Raw genomic sequence first — 17,062 nt, 5'->3', positions numbered from 1 at the left:
GCTGCACGGAGAAGACTTCTAAAGGTAGGAGAAGAACCAGCATTGATTGGCCGACTGTATAGCATTCTGCCAATCAATGCTGGTTCTGCATCGAACTTTTCCTTTCGAATAGCGAGTGGTACTCGATTGAGTACGAGTATTTTGAATACCTTAGTATTCGATCGAATACTACTCGCTCATCTCTAATAAATACTACTCTTTTCCTTCCATAATTTCTCAAATTCAAATCCTCAGGTTCCAAATTGTCTAAAACTCGATAGATAGATAGATAGATAGATAGATAGATAGATAGGGTTTAGCGATCGTGAAAGATTGGATCCCGATCGGCAATCGAGCAAATTTCATGATCTCGATTGGCTGGAAAATGATTGAAAATCGGATTTTAAAAACCATCCTGAAATTTCAAGATCGGCTCAACCTTGTTCATGTATATATAATTAATAGGGTTGAACGATCGGGATTGGGAAAGATTGGATCCCGATCAGCGATCAAGCAAATTTCACGATTGGGATCGGCTGGAAAATGATCGAAAATCGGATTTTAAAAACCATCCTGAAATCTCAAGATCGGCTCAACCCTAATAGATAGGTAGAGTATATCCCAAGTTCTGTTTAAAATTGGTTAAACTTCTCCAATGAAAAGTAATTGAAAGAGGCTGAGGCCCCACGTTGTGGAAACACAACTTCTTTTGTTGCAGATTTTGCTGCGATTTTTGAGCCTAACCTAGGACTGGCAACACAAGGAATGAGAAATATATAGAAGTACTTATACTTCTACCATCTGCTCAATCCACTCCTGGCTTTGGCTCAAAAAAACACAACAAATAAAGCTGTGTTTCAGCAACGTGGGGCTTCAGCCTGAGAGTCATTGATAAGGGATTGAGTCACTTGCCTATCACCCTGTTAGACCAGCTGCATGAGCTGTGTGTTTAAGTGACAGTCCTGTTGTGAGTCAAAACATTCAAATTCAATCTGTACACTGTCCAAGACTAAGAACTAGACTGTACACTGTTTTTGAAAGTATCGGACATGTATATTTATATATATATATATTTGTCAATACCCATTGAAGCTATAACCTTTAACTATTATTGATTTTTTCTTTTTTCGCAATAAAGTGTCTGGATAAAATCAGGTTGGAAAAGCACAGGGTAATAAAACAACAGTGTCCTGCTACTGCTAGAAGGAATGTGGGGGGCAGCTCCCTGGCAAGTAGCAGTAGGCCACAGTTGGCAATAAAATGGAGAAAATACAGGAGATTGTATATTATATGGCTCACTTATCTCAGTTACAACAGAATGACGACAGTGATACTGTGACTTTAAGACTTGATGCCCTATGTTGCGGAATCACAGCTTTTTTGTTGCAGATTTTGTGTGCTTTTTTGAGCCAAAGCCAGGATTGGATTAAGCAGAAGAACCATATAAGAACTTCCTATATATTTCCCATTCCTTTTGTAGCTTGGTCCCAAAAAATCCCCCACCAAAATCTGCAGCAAAAAACTGCATTTCTGCAAGATGGGACCTCAGTCTAAGATTGGATCTGCACGGTGGTTTTATTCTCAAAGTAAACACAAAAAACATAAGCTGTTTTATAGTTTCTGAAAAACTCATGCGGTGCAAAGTGACATGTGATTTTAAGAAATGCGTGAAGTTTTCCTATACAACAGCATGTATTTCTGAAGCTAGTGTTCAGCAACTTCAGGACATTGCTCCTACTCCTCCGTCTTCCCCGTAATCATAATAAAACAAAAACACTGGGTTTCTCACTTTCCAACCACCAAACCTTTTGCTACTCAATGACAGTATTGTGTGTTTTTAGCAGGCTGTTTGTTACCTTGGCTACTATCCATTTACCCATTGTCATGTCTCTTACTGTTGCTATGACTGAGTTTGTGTTAGAGTTAGAAATGTCTTAGAGTGAGTTTATTCTACTGTTATTTAACATATAATCTATGTAGGTTACAAGTAGGGTTGAGCCAAGAGATTTCAGAATAGTTTTTAAAATCCGATTTCCGATCATTTTCCATCAAACCTGATCCCAATTCCGATCCTATTGCAAGTCAATGGGATTTGTTAATGATCGAAAATCAGATTTTAAAAACGATCCAATTCACTACACAGCGTGGAGTCTAAAAATTGAACACTTCAATTTTTGGACTCCACGCTGTCTAGTGATTAAAAAAATCCACCGGCTACTTAGTCCCTCCTGCTTTCCACTTACCTGCACAGAACCGCTGCCGCTCCCTGTTGTTTTCGGTCCTCTCCTCTCTCATTCACACGCCTGCAGAGCGCCGTGCATGCGTGGGCTTGTTGTGGCTTAGGAGAGTGTGGGAGAGGAAACGTGAGTGCATCACTCACGTCTTCCCTCCCAGTACCTGCCCACACTCTCCTAAACCACAAGCCCTGCCTTCTCCCAGTACCTGTAACACTAGCCTAGGGAGGCGGGGGCACGCATGGTGCTCTGCAGGCATTTGAGTGAGAGAGGAGAGGACCGAGAACTACGGGTAGCGGCAGCGGTTCTGTGCAGGTAAGCAGACAGCAGGGGGGACTAAGTAGCCGGGGGATTTTACAACTGGGAGTGGCAGCAGTTCTGTTCAGGTAAGTTGAGCGATCTGGATCGGAATTCCATTCCCGATCTTTTTTTTAGGTGGGATCGGAACCCGATTGCGATCGTGAAATTTGCTCGATTGGGATCTGATCTTTTCCGATCCCAATCACTCAACCCTAGTTACAAGCAAACTGGGTATCAACTTGACAAATGAAGTTCAATGTGTATAAATGTAAAGTTATGCATCTGAGAAACATCTGCATGCAACAAATCCTAGTAAATCTGGTAGAGTCACTAGTGGAGAAGGACATGGTCGTACTTATAGATGATAGATTAAATAACAGTATGAAATGTCACTCAGCTGCTTCTAAGGCCAGCAAGATACTGTCTAGTAGTAAAAGGGGTATGGCTGGGATAGAGGGTTAATATTATCATTTTACAAATTCGGTGTATTCTTGTCTGGAATATGAAGTTCAGGTTTGGGCACCAGTTCACAGAAAGGATGCCCTTGAATTGGAAAAGGTACAAAGCAGAGCCACAAACTTATAGCATGCATGAAGCAAGTTATAAGGGAGTTTTAAAGAATTGGATTCATCTTTTGTCTGAAGATTATTAGTTTACCAGAAAGTGAGGGCATGATAAACCTATACAAATATATAAATGACCCATACTATATAAGGGGAGTTGATCTATATCAAATCCCCTCCAAGACAAGGGGGCCCTCCATTTGGAGGTAAAAAATACATGTTTAGTCATGCATACCAAATCTCCTACATATGCCCCCCAGAATACACCTAATACCCCTAAATAACAACAAATATTGCATTTAAATTCATGAAGTTTATTAAGTAACAATAAATAAGAGGCAAAATTATTGCTTTTGTTACCCCATTCCTTCAGCAATGCCATTTACCATCCCTAGGTTGAACTTGATGAACATTTAGGCTCGTGCTTGATGTTTGGACAGTGGCTCAATATGCAACCGATCGCGCCAATCTATCCAGTTACCCATACATATCTAGGGGGAATAACAGAGAAAGTTCTAATAAAAAGAGAAAAATGCTTGAGAATCGAAGTTGTTGAATTACTGACGTACTGCAGAATCTGCTGTGTCTATATACTGTACATAATTTATTATTATTGGTCATAATAAATACGAGAATTTACTCAAATTTCCAGAAATCTGACAGGTTCTCTCTAAGGAATCCATTGCCCCATGCACAATGACGGTATCATTACGGCTACGTATAGGACAGCTTTATAAGCCAGTTGTGTGATATAGTTGTAATAAAGATGAGCTTCCAAAAAAATAACATATTTAAATAACGTGCTAAATGAGAAATGTACAGAGCCAGAAAATTCAGTTTACAGCCGGCCTGCATTAAATATTACTTTCATTCTGTGCGAGAATCGGGGAAAGGTGCGCAATAATTATGGAAATGGTATTGTCAGAGGCACGAGCATTATGATGCGTACCAACTGAAGATATAATGAAGGCCATACATCAAGACCACATATGATCATATATGATGAGATCTTGATCCAAGTTTTTCATTTGATTTATCAAACCGTATACAGTTCACATCCATAGATGCAGGTACTAAAATAGTGATGCAAATGACTTTCATCCGATCACATGCAAATAATTCAGTGACGCTTAAAGATTTATTTTCAAAGGATCAACGCGAAAAATATGCTCGACAAAAGTCTTACCTTCCTCTGGCAAGATAACTGCGAGAGAAGGATGTTAGCTGCAATATAGTCTTTAATAAGTACAATACTCCATTGTAAGGGAATTGTCCAGACATTCAGATATTGTGTATCCGAGACAAATTACTATTCAGGTCTGACTATGCCAAAGTTATTAACACGAGGAAATAAATTCTGGCTCTTTTCATAAGTGACAGCAGAAATCAGATGTGTGCTAGGATAATTGTTTTTTTTTATCTACCTTTGGCAGGAAGACTGAGCTTTACCCGTTGTTCCGGTACAAAGAGGGAATGTACGAGTGTTACATGGCACATGGTGAAATTTATAGACAGCCTTGTATGGATATGCATTATCTGGGATCAAACCACTTTGTATAGTGGCTCTCTGCTTGGTCACAGGAGTGTAGCTAAAGGCTTATTGTTCTTGGTGCAAAAGTTCAGCTTAGCCCATACACCCCCGACTCCTACATGCAACTTCTTTTCATGGCTGTAGGTCAGGTCCTACATGTGACTTTTTGCAGCCTCACTGTCAATGTAATCTGAGTAGGGTTGAGCGATCGGGAATGATCGGATCCCGATCGGCAGTCGAGCAAATTTCAGGATCGGCTGGAAAATGAACGAAAATCGGATTTTAAAAACAATCCTGAAATTTCAAGATCGGCTCAACCCCAGTGTACATACTTTACATTACTAGGGTTGAGCGATCGGGAAAGATCGGATCCCGATAGGCAATCGAGCAAATTGCATGATCGGGATCGGCTGGAAAATTATCGAAAATCGGATTTTAAAAATGATCCTGAAATCTCAAGATTGGCTCAACCCTAAATCTGAGTAGTGTTCCTTTACCCGGAGCCAGATTATGCATTGACACATTGAATAAATATTAACATAATAGCACCCTAATAATTATGGCTACATAGCCGTACAAATATTATTAATCAGCATTGAGGAAGGTTACTGCTTACGTTTCTGGTGACCCAGGATAGGGTTCATGTATAGAGATGAGCGAACACTGTTCGGATCAGCCGATCCGAACAGCACGCACCCATAGAAATGAATGGAAGCACCTGTGACGCCGGACGGACGCCGGCAAAGTCAGCGTCACAGGTGCTTCCATTCATTTCTATGAATGTGTGCTGTTCGGATTGGCTGATCCGAACAGTGTTCGCTCATCTCTATTCATGTATGCTTCCAAGTTGGTCTAGAGAATCTATTGGTTAATGACTGCCTGCCTAGTAGTCTATGACTATGAAATAACTAGTGTCAGCACTCCTGGTGGTCTAGGGCATTAAAGGATTTAATGTCATTATCTTGGTGTAGCATGTTGAGATGGTTGATGTAAGCATCCTCCGTAATCTAGTGCAGCGTATGGGATAATGTCATTATATGTGGTTATCTAGGATTGTAAGGAGATGAATACAAGGATCTCTGGTAGTCTGAAAAATAAAGGTTGGGAATAAGCACATGTAAGTAGCATTAACTTTTTTTTTACTGCACATCATCATTAATAGATTCCATTAGATTACCCAATACCACCAGCAATCCATACACCACTCCACAGACCCTGACAACGAGGGATATCTGATTTAACTTAACTGACCTAGACCACAAGGGATACTTCCATTAACCCTTTCACCACCTAAGACAATAGGTATATTTTTAACCATACACAAAACGGGAAGTCCAAACTAGTAAGTGTGTCCTATTTTTATGGCTTCTTCGGGAATTCACAGATTTATTGTACCCATCAAACTGCTTGTATTATGTACTGTTACTTATTATTATTGGTCTGCGGTCAAATTACAAAGGTTTTTTTGGTATAGTGTAGGATAATTGTTTTGTGTTGTTGGTTCTTCAAAATTTGTAGTGTGATTTCTCTCTGTTATGAGTTTCATTCATGTATGTCATCACTTCTCTTGTAAACTGGAGAGCATAGTTACACTCTCATCTTTTTACTCTTATGACTTTATGGGTTATTATTGGGGTTGAGTCGATCTTGAGATTTCAGGATCGTTTTTAAAATCAGATTTTTGATCATTTTCCTCCCGATTGTGATCGTGAAATTTGCTCAATCGCCAATCGGGATCCGATCTTTCCCGATCGCTCAACCGTATTAAAGATATATACATGAATAGGGTTGAACTGATCTTGAGATTTCAGGATTGTTTTTTTAAAATCCAATTTTCAATCATTTTTCAGCTGATCCCGATCGGGAAATTTGATCAATCGCCGATCGGGATCTGTTCGCTCAACCCTAGTTATTATGGCCTATTCTGTCTGCTATTCAGCAGGGGCTCTGGGGGTTAAACACTGATGGCCAACTCTAAAGAAATGTGCTGTAGAAAAATCTGAAGCTATATGGATGACAACGGGACATCCTCAACATGAAACAATTTGCATCAGCCTCCTGGGTTGATGGACCTTGTTGTCTTCCAAGCTCATTTATTATGCAGTCAATGTCATCAATGGATTAGATCACAAAACACCATTAACATGTTGTGACGTAATGTAAACTTATACCACGTTATAAAGATGTACTAGTTTATCAAGTTGACAAAAATTGCTCCCTTTCTGTCTAAACCATGACCTTTATTGACATACAGCACAAAAATGTCTCGAGTGTTTCAAGGCATGTACACTTCTTTTCTAACAAATACTGAGTCAGCTTCATTTGGAAGTTCCAGGTAGAAGAATAGGTTTTGTTTCAATGCTGTACAATCTATTATAATTGTTTTATCCAATCCTGATGGTAGTAAACAAAGTGTATCAGTGTTAGTATGTAATAGGTAATATAGTGTCCACCATCTGATGTCCGTATTCTTACAGTCAACCTGATGAGTCCCCAAGCATACAGAATCAATGTCTTATTAAGACTACACAGATTCCAAATTCTGTAACTCAGCAGTTACCCAGAAACTGATGTCTCCATTGACGCCTTTCCCAGGTGAAATGCAATTCTCTTGGGTTCAGAAGCACTCAGTTCCTGCAAAGCTTTTGCAATCAATACTGACTGTAAAACATCAAGTATTAGAAACCTTATTTCTATTTTGTTCTCCATCAGGCAGAGAATCTGGTCACAGCGTAACCTCTCTATGTACCGAATTGTTATGCTGATGGCTATGACTATTTTTGGCTTGAGTTGTTCACATCAAGATTAAATTATCAAACAAATGAAATTATTTCATAATAGTTTTACCTAGGGGGATACATGTACCATTATGTCTCACTCACCTGCATTGTTTTATTTTTATCTTGTAAATCTAATGGCATTAAAATGTATCTTTAGGAAAAAGTCAAGATATTTAAAATGTACCTCCAATTATAAACAAACTTTTCAGAAAGGAATAGTACAGGCAAAAATAAGAAACTTTGTAATAGATCTTATATTAGTGTCTTAGTGGATGACAGCAGACAACAGAAGAACTAGCTGTATAATTCTCTCAGTGCTGAGAGAGATCCCAAGCACTCAAACACCTTCAATAGCCCCAGCCATGAAGCCAGATGGACTTTGAAAGTGAGGTCCAAATGATCACCACAGAATCTGGTATAAGCCTTGATGTTCCACAATCTGGTGTGAAACCAGAGCCCACAATAAATTTACAAGGAAAATCAACACCGGGGAGGATGAATCAAGAGAGTGAACGTCAAAGCTAAAAGTCAGTCCGAGAGGTAACGTCAGAGCCAAAATCAGAAGACAAATAGATTTCCAATAACAGTTAACAGTGAGGACGTTGTATAAGAATCGTGTAAATGGTGATATCACAGAACAAGCATAATGCTACAATACAGGGTTAGTAAACATAACTGTTGAAGGGGTTGTCCATACTCCTGGGTGATTTTAATACTGATGATTTATCCCCAGGCTAGGTTAGGAATTCTGAGGGTCTGACACACGAACCCTATACTAAACTGCTATTCTCACTGTTTCTGGGCTTTGGAAACTACAGTTATGCTCAAAAGTTTAATTATCCCGGCAGATTTTTTCTTTTTTTTTTTAAGCTTTTTTTCTGAGAAATCACAATGACAACCAAAAATATCAAAGTGACCTTGTTCAAAAGTTAACATACCGCAGTTCTTAATACCATGTATTGCCCACTCTAATAGCAATGACAGCTTGAAGTCTTTCGTGGTCATTGTGCATGAGGCTCTTTATTTTCTCAGATGGTAAAGCTGCCCATTCTTCTTGGCAAAAAGTCTCCAGTTCCTGTAAATTCCTGGGCTATCTTGCATATGCTGCACACATCTCCCCAGAGTGTTCACTTTAACATTTTCCAGAATTGTTTCCCTAATACCAAAAAGATTGGACTGCCCTGGTCTAACCTGAACTATATAGTTAGGTTAAATAGGCTAAGTGCAACCCAGCAAGATACAAGATACAAAGGGGCTTTATTAGCATAACTGAAGAAAAAAGCATTTGGTATTGCCAAAGCAAAGAATGGTTGGGAATGGGGTGTCTGTGGGGTTTGGGGGTCCGTGCATCCTTGGGGCCTCGTCGTTCTTGTTTGGGACGTGTGGGTATGGGTAGGAGTAGAGTGGGTAGGAGTACAGTGGGTAGGTGGGGGGTGGGGGGTTTAAAGGTCTTTGGGTGTTGGGTGGGGGGTTTAATAGTTTTTGGGGTCTCATCTTCCTCTTGTTTGGTGACAGCTGAGCACGTACTGGGCAGCCATCTCCACAGTGGTCTCCTCTTCTCCCAGTAGGATGTAGAGTTACCTCCTCTCGTCTGCAGATGTGAAGTCTGGGATGTGGGTGTATACTCTAATAAAACTACTGGCATATTCATTAACATTTCCATAGGCACTCATTAAAGGCCAGAGGGCTTTGGCTTTCCTTTTTAACCTCCATCCTGTGGCATGCATCAGCAGACAGTGTTTTCAACTGTATAGGAACGTGCAGCAGGTTCAGATATCCTACTCAAATGCCATCACTTTGCAGTATTCACTATATTTTTATCACAATATCACCCATTGGGTGATGGTTACCACAGCATGGCATCTACCACGAGTCTCCCTCAGTCATACTTCTTGTGAGTTTATGCCTAATGGTAGGCTTAAAGGGATCCTTCAAGGAACATGGCCATGTTTAAATCTGTAGATCTTAAAAGCTTAAATATTTGCAAATCTAAATAAATCAAAAATTGAAGAGTTTTTAAGTTTTTCTCTAACAATATGAATGACAGTTTACCTTGATAGGCTAACCCAACCACACTAAGGAAATCTTGGCTGAGTTTTTGACTAAAGAGTAGATGTGTCACAATGACTTGAGATGTATGTCCCCTCACTCAGATTGGCAGTGACAGAAAACTCTGTTTTTATTGCTGGTGACTAGAGATGAGCGAGTAGTATTCGATCGAGTAGGTATTCGATCGAATACTATGTATTCGAAATACTCGTACTCGATCGAATACTACTCGCTATTCGAATGGAAAAATTTGTTGCAGAACCAGCATTGATTGGCCGAATGCTATACAGTCGGCCAATCAACACTGGTTCTTCTCCTACCTTTAGAAGTCTTCTCTGTGCAGCTTCCCCGTGGCGTCTTCCGGCTCTGAATTCACTCTGCCAGGCATTGGGCCTGGGCAGAGCCGACTACGCATGCCCGCGCTACAAGAAAATGGCCGCTTTGACTGTAAGCGGCCATTTTCTTGTAATGTGGACATGCGCAGTCGGCTCTGCCCAGGCCCGGTGCCTGGCAGAGTGAATTTAGAGCCAGAAGACGCCGCGGGGACACTGCACGGAGAAGACTTCTCTGAGAATCCAGCCCGACCCTCACTCGTGGACTTGGTAAATTCTATTTGATCGAATGTTGCCTACCCCTCAAACGAGCATTTTCCCCCCATAAGATTCGATATTCGATTCGTCGAATATTGCGGGGCTACTTGATATCGAACATTTTACTGTTCACTCACCTCTCCTGGTGACCTAAATTGTCATTCTAACTTGCAATGATGACATGGGCTTGCTTCCTAGAAGAATAGAATCTATTTCTTGGCTGACCAGACCAGTCATGAATCCTCATGTTTAGGAATTCTACGTAATGTAATATTTCATAATCTATAAAATAACTCTGATGTTCAGTTTTTGACTTGATTTAGGAGAAAACATTAGTTTTAGATCGACAGCACAAATCACGGCGAATATTAGCAAGCAGAGGAATGACTGTAGAACACAAGATGAACCTAATGAGGTTTATGCGCTCCGCTGAGATTCTCTATTGATTACATACTGTAAATTACTAGACACTAATCCTTTAATTCACTTATATGAGTATTTGTGTGGGAGTGTAATATTATTCTTCCAATCTTGTGAAAATATTCAGTTTTCGGAGTTATGATTTATTAAACCACCGTAATTAGGAGCTTTGTTGCTTGACATTGCACAAAATACAATGGCACGTATTATTCAATTGAAAAGCCCTTATATAAAATTTCTTTTTATTTTTACATTTGGTCTACCATTTTCTATTTAGTTCCTTTCTCTGGAATTATTAACATTCAAATGTGGCTCCAAATACAGTTGTCAATGTGATATGAAAATTAGCTGCTAGGCCATTTTGTTTGGTCAATGCAGAGCTCGTATCCTGCTGATTCATCTTTTGTTGTTTTAATTACTCCGACTAGAAAAAAAAGTTCTTTATATCCTACATGTAGCACCCCTGAAAATCGGTATTCATATTCTCCCCTTGTATTCACTGTATCTGCACTTCCATTCAGGTTTGTCTTTCTTTCTTGTACTTGTGCTCGACATTGACAAGCTAATAGTGATCATTCCCCACTGTTTCGGGAGCGATCGTAGATGTAATGGCACACTGCTATTCACTGAAAAACATCATTTTGATTCAAGTTTTCCAATCCACAATGGCTTTATAATATTGTATATAGCAAATGTAACCAGCAAATCATAATGTTGTTGGTGCTGTGGCGAAAATTGTTAAGAGGAAGCAGCTTTATATCTTTAATTAAACTCCGTCGAGCCAGTTGACTATATGTCTTTAAAAAGAGTCTGTCAGCAGTTTTGACCCCTCAAAATTAAAGGGGCTCTATCATTAGATTTTAGGTTTTTGAGATAAAGATATGCCTGAATAGCCTTTAAGAAGTCATTTTTTAAAAAGCACCCCCCCCCCCCCGTTTTTGTTAATTACTAGAGATGAGCGAGTAGTATTCGATCGAGTAGGTATTCGATCGAATACTACGGTATTCGAAATACTCGTACTCGATCGAGTACCGCTCGCTATTCGAATGGAAGAGTTCGATGCAGAACCAGCATTGATTGGCCGAATGCTATACAGTGGGCCAATCAACGCTGGTTCTTCTCCTACCTTTAGAAGTCTTCTCCGTGCAGCTTCCCCGCGGCATCTTCCGGCTCTGAATTCACTCTGCCAGGCATCGGGCCTGGGCAGAGCCGACTGCACATGTCTGCTTGTAGTGCGGGCATGCGCAGTCTGCTCTGCCCAGGCCCGATGCCTGGCAGAGTGAATTCAGAGCCGGAGGATGCCGCGGGGACGCTGCAAGGAGAAGACTTCTCGGAGGATCCAGCCCGACCCTCGCTCATGGACTTGGTAAGTATAATTTGATCGAATGTTGCCTACCCCTGAAACGAGCATTTTCCCCCCATAGACTATAATAGGGTTCGATATTCGATTCGAGTAGTCGAATATTGAGGGGCTACTCGAAACTAATATCGAATCTCGAACATTTTACTGTTCGCTCATCTCTATTAATTACCTTTGAAATTGATATGCAAATCAGTCTCTCCATGCACAGTGGGCGTTCCGTGCACCCTCTTACGTGTGCTGCAAAACTCCTTCTCCTCCTCCTTCTTATTCACCGCCTCCAGCGTTGTCCTTAGCCGGCAGTTTCTATTGAAATTTCATGCAATCGCAGTAGCGTTCTGGAGGGAGAGCTACTGCGCACGCGCAAAACTTGAATAGAACCTGCCAGGAAGGACAAGCACCACTACGCATGCTCCAGCACCAGCTCGCAATGTTCTCTACAGGAAAATGGTGCTGGAATGTGCGCAGTAGCGCTCCAGAGGGAGTGCTACTTCGCACGCGCAAATTTTTAAAAACGACTAGCAGCACCTGAATAGTCTTTTTATCTTTATCTCAAAACCCTAAAATCTAATGATAGAGCCCCTTTAAGGACTAGAGAGATAAAGGAAAAAGTAATTAAAACATACTTTGATGGTCCATGCTATTGGCATTACCAGGAAAAACAAGTTTTAATCAATCTATCGCTGCCATCGCACGTGTCACTAAGACGTCATTTACTGTGCGATGTCCACACTGAGTGATCCTCAACCACTCTCCATTACTTTTAGCTCTAGCATCCATCCTGGAGACCACTAGAGCTCCCACATAAGATATTTATCTGGGATTACTTAGATTTAGAAGCCCAAAGTTACACCCAGACATAAATCCTGCAGAAAAATATGGTATTTTATGCCATCCAAACAAATTAATGGATGACCGTGTAAAACATGGAAAACAGAGTCAGCTGGAGTAAAAGATGATAGGAGTTAATGACTGTGCGTTCCGAACTGTAAAGGATGACTTGCTTTAGGATATTCTTATGCTAGGAGGGCATAAGGAAAGAGGCTGTGTTAGACAACTGCTTGGATTTCAACTCTGGAGGTAGTGAAACATGCTGCATAAATAAATAAATAAAAAAAAACTAATAAAAAAAGAGGTTTTATGGGTGTAATGGAGATAACTAGATTATTTTACTACCTTGAATAGAATATCATATCTGAAGTCATATACCACACGTTCAGTCAAATGTTGCTGTCCATGGTCCTGAATTTGTTTTCCTGGTTTGTTCCACTCTTTGAAGGGATTCTATCACTAGAATACCCTATATTTTTTTTTAAACTAAATACACGTAGGAATAGCCTTAAGAATAGCTATTCTTCTCTTACCTTTATTTTTCTGATCCGCGCCGCTGTTCCTTTAGAAATAGCTTCATTTTTCCTTATGTAAATGAGTTTTTAGCCTGCACTGGGGGCCTCTCCAGAGCCTCTGGCTTCTTTTCCGGATCACCTCTTCTATTGCGCTCCCATCGCTTCATCCAAAAGCACTGACTGCACTTGTCCGTCGGCCATTTTCCTGTGGCCTCACCCATTCAGCCACATGAAAATGGCTGATGGACATGCGTATTATGTGAACAAAGTGTGCATTGGGCCTATGTGTTAATATACAATATACATTTATTCTATCATTGAACTAATATTGCATGCATGTGCTTACTACAGCTTTTAAGTAGTTATTGTTTGGTGGTATGGTTTGGTATACTATGCAAATACACCTTTTTTGTCCTGTCACTTTTCACCATTTTACAACTTTTTATCTATTTATTTTATGACTAATGTTTAAATGAAGATTTTTGGAGGTGACATTAACCTGTCTGTGGGGTTGGGTTGATACGCTGGGTACTAGTGACAGACTCACTCCCTTTAATGACAATGTGAATACTGTGCTTTGCCCTATCAAGTGATTGATGGAATGATGCATAAACATGACAGAGACAGTGAGCTCAACCCAGCGCATGTCCCTGCCTACTTGCCTGGGAGGAAAAACCCTTCCTAGATATAGGTGATGACACAGAACGCAGACAAGACAAACAACACAAAAGCGAAATCAGCAAGCAAAGGTCAAAGATGGAGAGACAAAGCAGCACAAAATTGTAATCCAAAAGAGTAGTCACAGGGAAGCCAAAGGTCAGTAATACAATAGAAAGAGAAGTAGGAAGCTAGCGAGGACAGAGTCACAGGACAGAGTCAAAATAGCCAGCAAACATGTGTGGCTGATGACCTGTATATAGGAAGTCCAGGACTTGCCCCAGACCTGATTGGCAGGCAGACTGTCAATCACACGGGCAAGGCTAAGATTAACGATTAGATGAGCAGAAGGAAACAAGTTACAGGAAATGGGTGTGGTGGAAATGCAATTACAGAACAGAGGTAATAGAGCAGTGTACACACAGAGCAACAAAACCATTCTGCTAAATTTGACACGTTTTAAGTTTGTCTAGATGTCTAGAAATTTGATCCTCATTGTTATTAGTAAAGTGTATGAAATGATCTACCGTATATGAGATCTGCTGTTGGGTTACATATTATGTGTTATTGCATTTGTAGTTTTCGTCACGTCTACGTTTCTAAAACACTGTATATTTAATTTTGTTCTCCCTGTGCTAGTTTTGTTAAAAGCCCAATTCTAATGTTTCCATCCATAATTGTTTTGTTAGGTTTGGAGGGGGGGAAACCTGCAGTCATAGGTTTAATTATTGCTAGGCAGGCGCCAGTGTGAAATGTGGAATGACACTAATTACGGTGGTGTTCTTAGGTAAATAGGTATATTCATTTTTCTAATAATGTATTCCCTGTAATGCAGTAAGGAAACAGTATCCCAGGCAACAGTGCTTATTTGCAGCTCCGCGAATAAACAAATACAATGAGGCGATTTGCTGCCAATGGAGTAATAAAACATTTCGGATTACATTACACAGTAACAGGGTCAGTTTATTTGTCTTGAACCGTTTGAGTGGGTTAGTTAATTTCCATCTGTTAATTTCACACTGTATGTGTTTCCTCTCTTTCAGAACACACCGGTGGGAACTCCAATTTATATTGTGAATGCCACAGATCCTGATCAGGGAACAGGTGGAAGTGTGTTATACTCCATTCAGCCTCCTTCCAGTTTTTTCGCTATTGACAGGTCTCGGGGCATTGTGACTGTGATCAGTCCACTGGACTATGAAACCACTGTGGCGTACCAACTTCAGGTCAATGCAACGGTAAGTCACGTACGCTGTCTGGAAGGCATTCTTTGCTTTTACTGACTCTGCGGGAGTGGATGAACATTCAATTTACATAGCACTGTTACATTTCCATAGATAATATCCAATAAAGTGAAAATTAAACAAATTGAGCGAGTGCGACATTTACAAAACACATGGTAGGGAATGTGTTTATATGGTTATTTCAAATCTGTTTGAGACCTGGTAAACTATAGTCATGTAAAAGAAACGCCCTCGTAACTGGGGAACAGTTAAGAATAGAGATGAGCTAATAGTATTCGATCGAATCACAGGAATGTGTATAAGTGGCTGAACACCAAGGTTAAGCGCATCGAATATTCACTGCGCTTAAACCCTTGGTGTTCGGCCGCTTACACGCATTCCTATGGGAGCGAGGTATTTGATCGCATACTATTTGCTCATCTGTAGTTAAGAACCGAAAATAAATAGAAAAAAAATTTCTATAGAAGTGTGAATCAGGTTGAGCCCTAGCTGTTTATTATTTTCTCTAGTTGATAAATAGTTAATAAAACAAGTTCTTGAATATTGAATGCTTCCGTACATAATTTTTGTACCTTGAGTCTGAAGCAATTCTAACTCTTTTGCCTCATGATAATATGTTCCCACTTCTACTCTAATCTTATTCTACCATGGCATGGGGACAACTTTGTATCTAAAATCTCTGTTCTTGCCTTACTGGCCTAAGGGATTTTCCCATTATCATAACAATGTTTAGATTTGCAGACAAACTGCAGCTGAACATATTTACAAGTATTAATAGTTTTGTAGATTTTTTTTCTAACAATCTTAGCTGTAACAGCCTTTAGTTTAAGTTTTAATTGTCTACAGACTTAAAGTGAAAACGAAGGAGTGGAGCGACACCTTATAGGGATCCTATCATTAAAACAAAATTTTTTCTCAATAACACGTAGGAATAGCCTTAAGAAAGGCTATTCTTCTCCTACCTTTAGATGTCTTCTCCGCACCGCGTTTGGTAGAAATCCCGATTTTTCCTCGGTATGCAAATGAGTTCTCTCGCAGCACTGGAGCGTCCCCAATGCTGTGAGAGAATTCTCCAACGCCACTTCTATCTTATTCTGGAATGCCCTCTTCCTTTATCTTCATCCAGCTCTGGCTTCAAACTTCTAGGCATGCGCAGTCGGCTCTGCTGTTGGGCCTCGGGCAGAGCCGGGTATGAATGCCCGCCTGGTGTAAGCGGCCATTTTCTTGTGGCAGCTTACACATTAAACGGCCATGAGAAAATGGCCTCGCGCATGTGCAGTTGGCTCTGCCATTGGGCCTTGGGCATGCATAGAAGTTTGACCCTAGAGCTGGAAGAAGACGCGGGGAGAGGACGTTTCAGAAGAAGATACAGGCGTCGCTGGAGATTTCTCTCGCAGCATTGGGGATGCCCCCCGTGCTGTTTGAGCACTGAGGACCGCCCCCAGTGCTACGAGAGAACTCAGTTGCATACCGAAGAAAACCATGATTTCTACTGAACGGCGGCATGGGAAAGACATCTAAAGGTAGGAGAAAAATAGCCTTTCTTAAGGCTATTCCAACGTGTCAGTCAGAATTTTTTTTTTTTTTTAATGATAGGATACCGTTAAATAATTATATTGTGGGCATTATAAAACCTAGAAACATGCCTCTAGTGGTGTATGAAAGATGAGAGGTAGACACATTCCTGACTGTATTTTCAACTAGTGATATTTCTGGAAATATTACTGGTAGAACTGCCAAATGACACCAGAACCAAGTTTTTGTGCTTTGATGCCTGAGATATAACTGTTTGAAGTGATTCCTCCTCATTTTCACTGTTATACATGCAATTCTATGCACCGTTCAAAGTAGAAGCAGGATACAACACTCAATAGAGAAGCAAGGAACACAACAAAGAAATGCAAGATTTCACAGAAAGGAGCCAAAATTTGTTAATAAAGAATGTTAAAAAATGTATAAGTGCTGCCAGAAAAATTAACTATTCAACACGGAGATGTAATAGAAATTAT

At 40.3% G+C, this 17,062-nt stretch overlaps 1 protein-coding gene across 1 annotated transcript in view; it reads left to right on the top strand.

Annotated features, from left to right (window-relative positions):
- CDH23 (cadherin related 23) overlaps nucleotides 1–17,062 on the top strand; it is an 832,275-nt gene that overhangs the window by 300,662 nt on the left and 514,551 nt on the right. The window contains exon 7 of the mRNA XM_075257430.1: nucleotides 14,853–15,047. Within this exon, the coding sequence (XP_075113531.1) occupies nucleotides 14,853–15,047 (195 nt within the window). The remainder of the gene's footprint in view (nucleotides 1–14,852; nucleotides 15,048–17,062) is intronic.

Source organism: Leptodactylus fuscus, chromosome 10 (genome assembly GCF_031893055.1).
Source record: "Leptodactylus fuscus isolate aLepFus1 chromosome 10, aLepFus1.hap2, whole genome shotgun sequence".
NCBI lineage: Eukaryota > Metazoa > Chordata > Amphibia > Anura > Leptodactylidae > Leptodactylus > Leptodactylus fuscus.
Note: the sequence above shows the minus strand (reverse complement) of the source record. Positions and strands in the feature narration are given on the sequence as shown.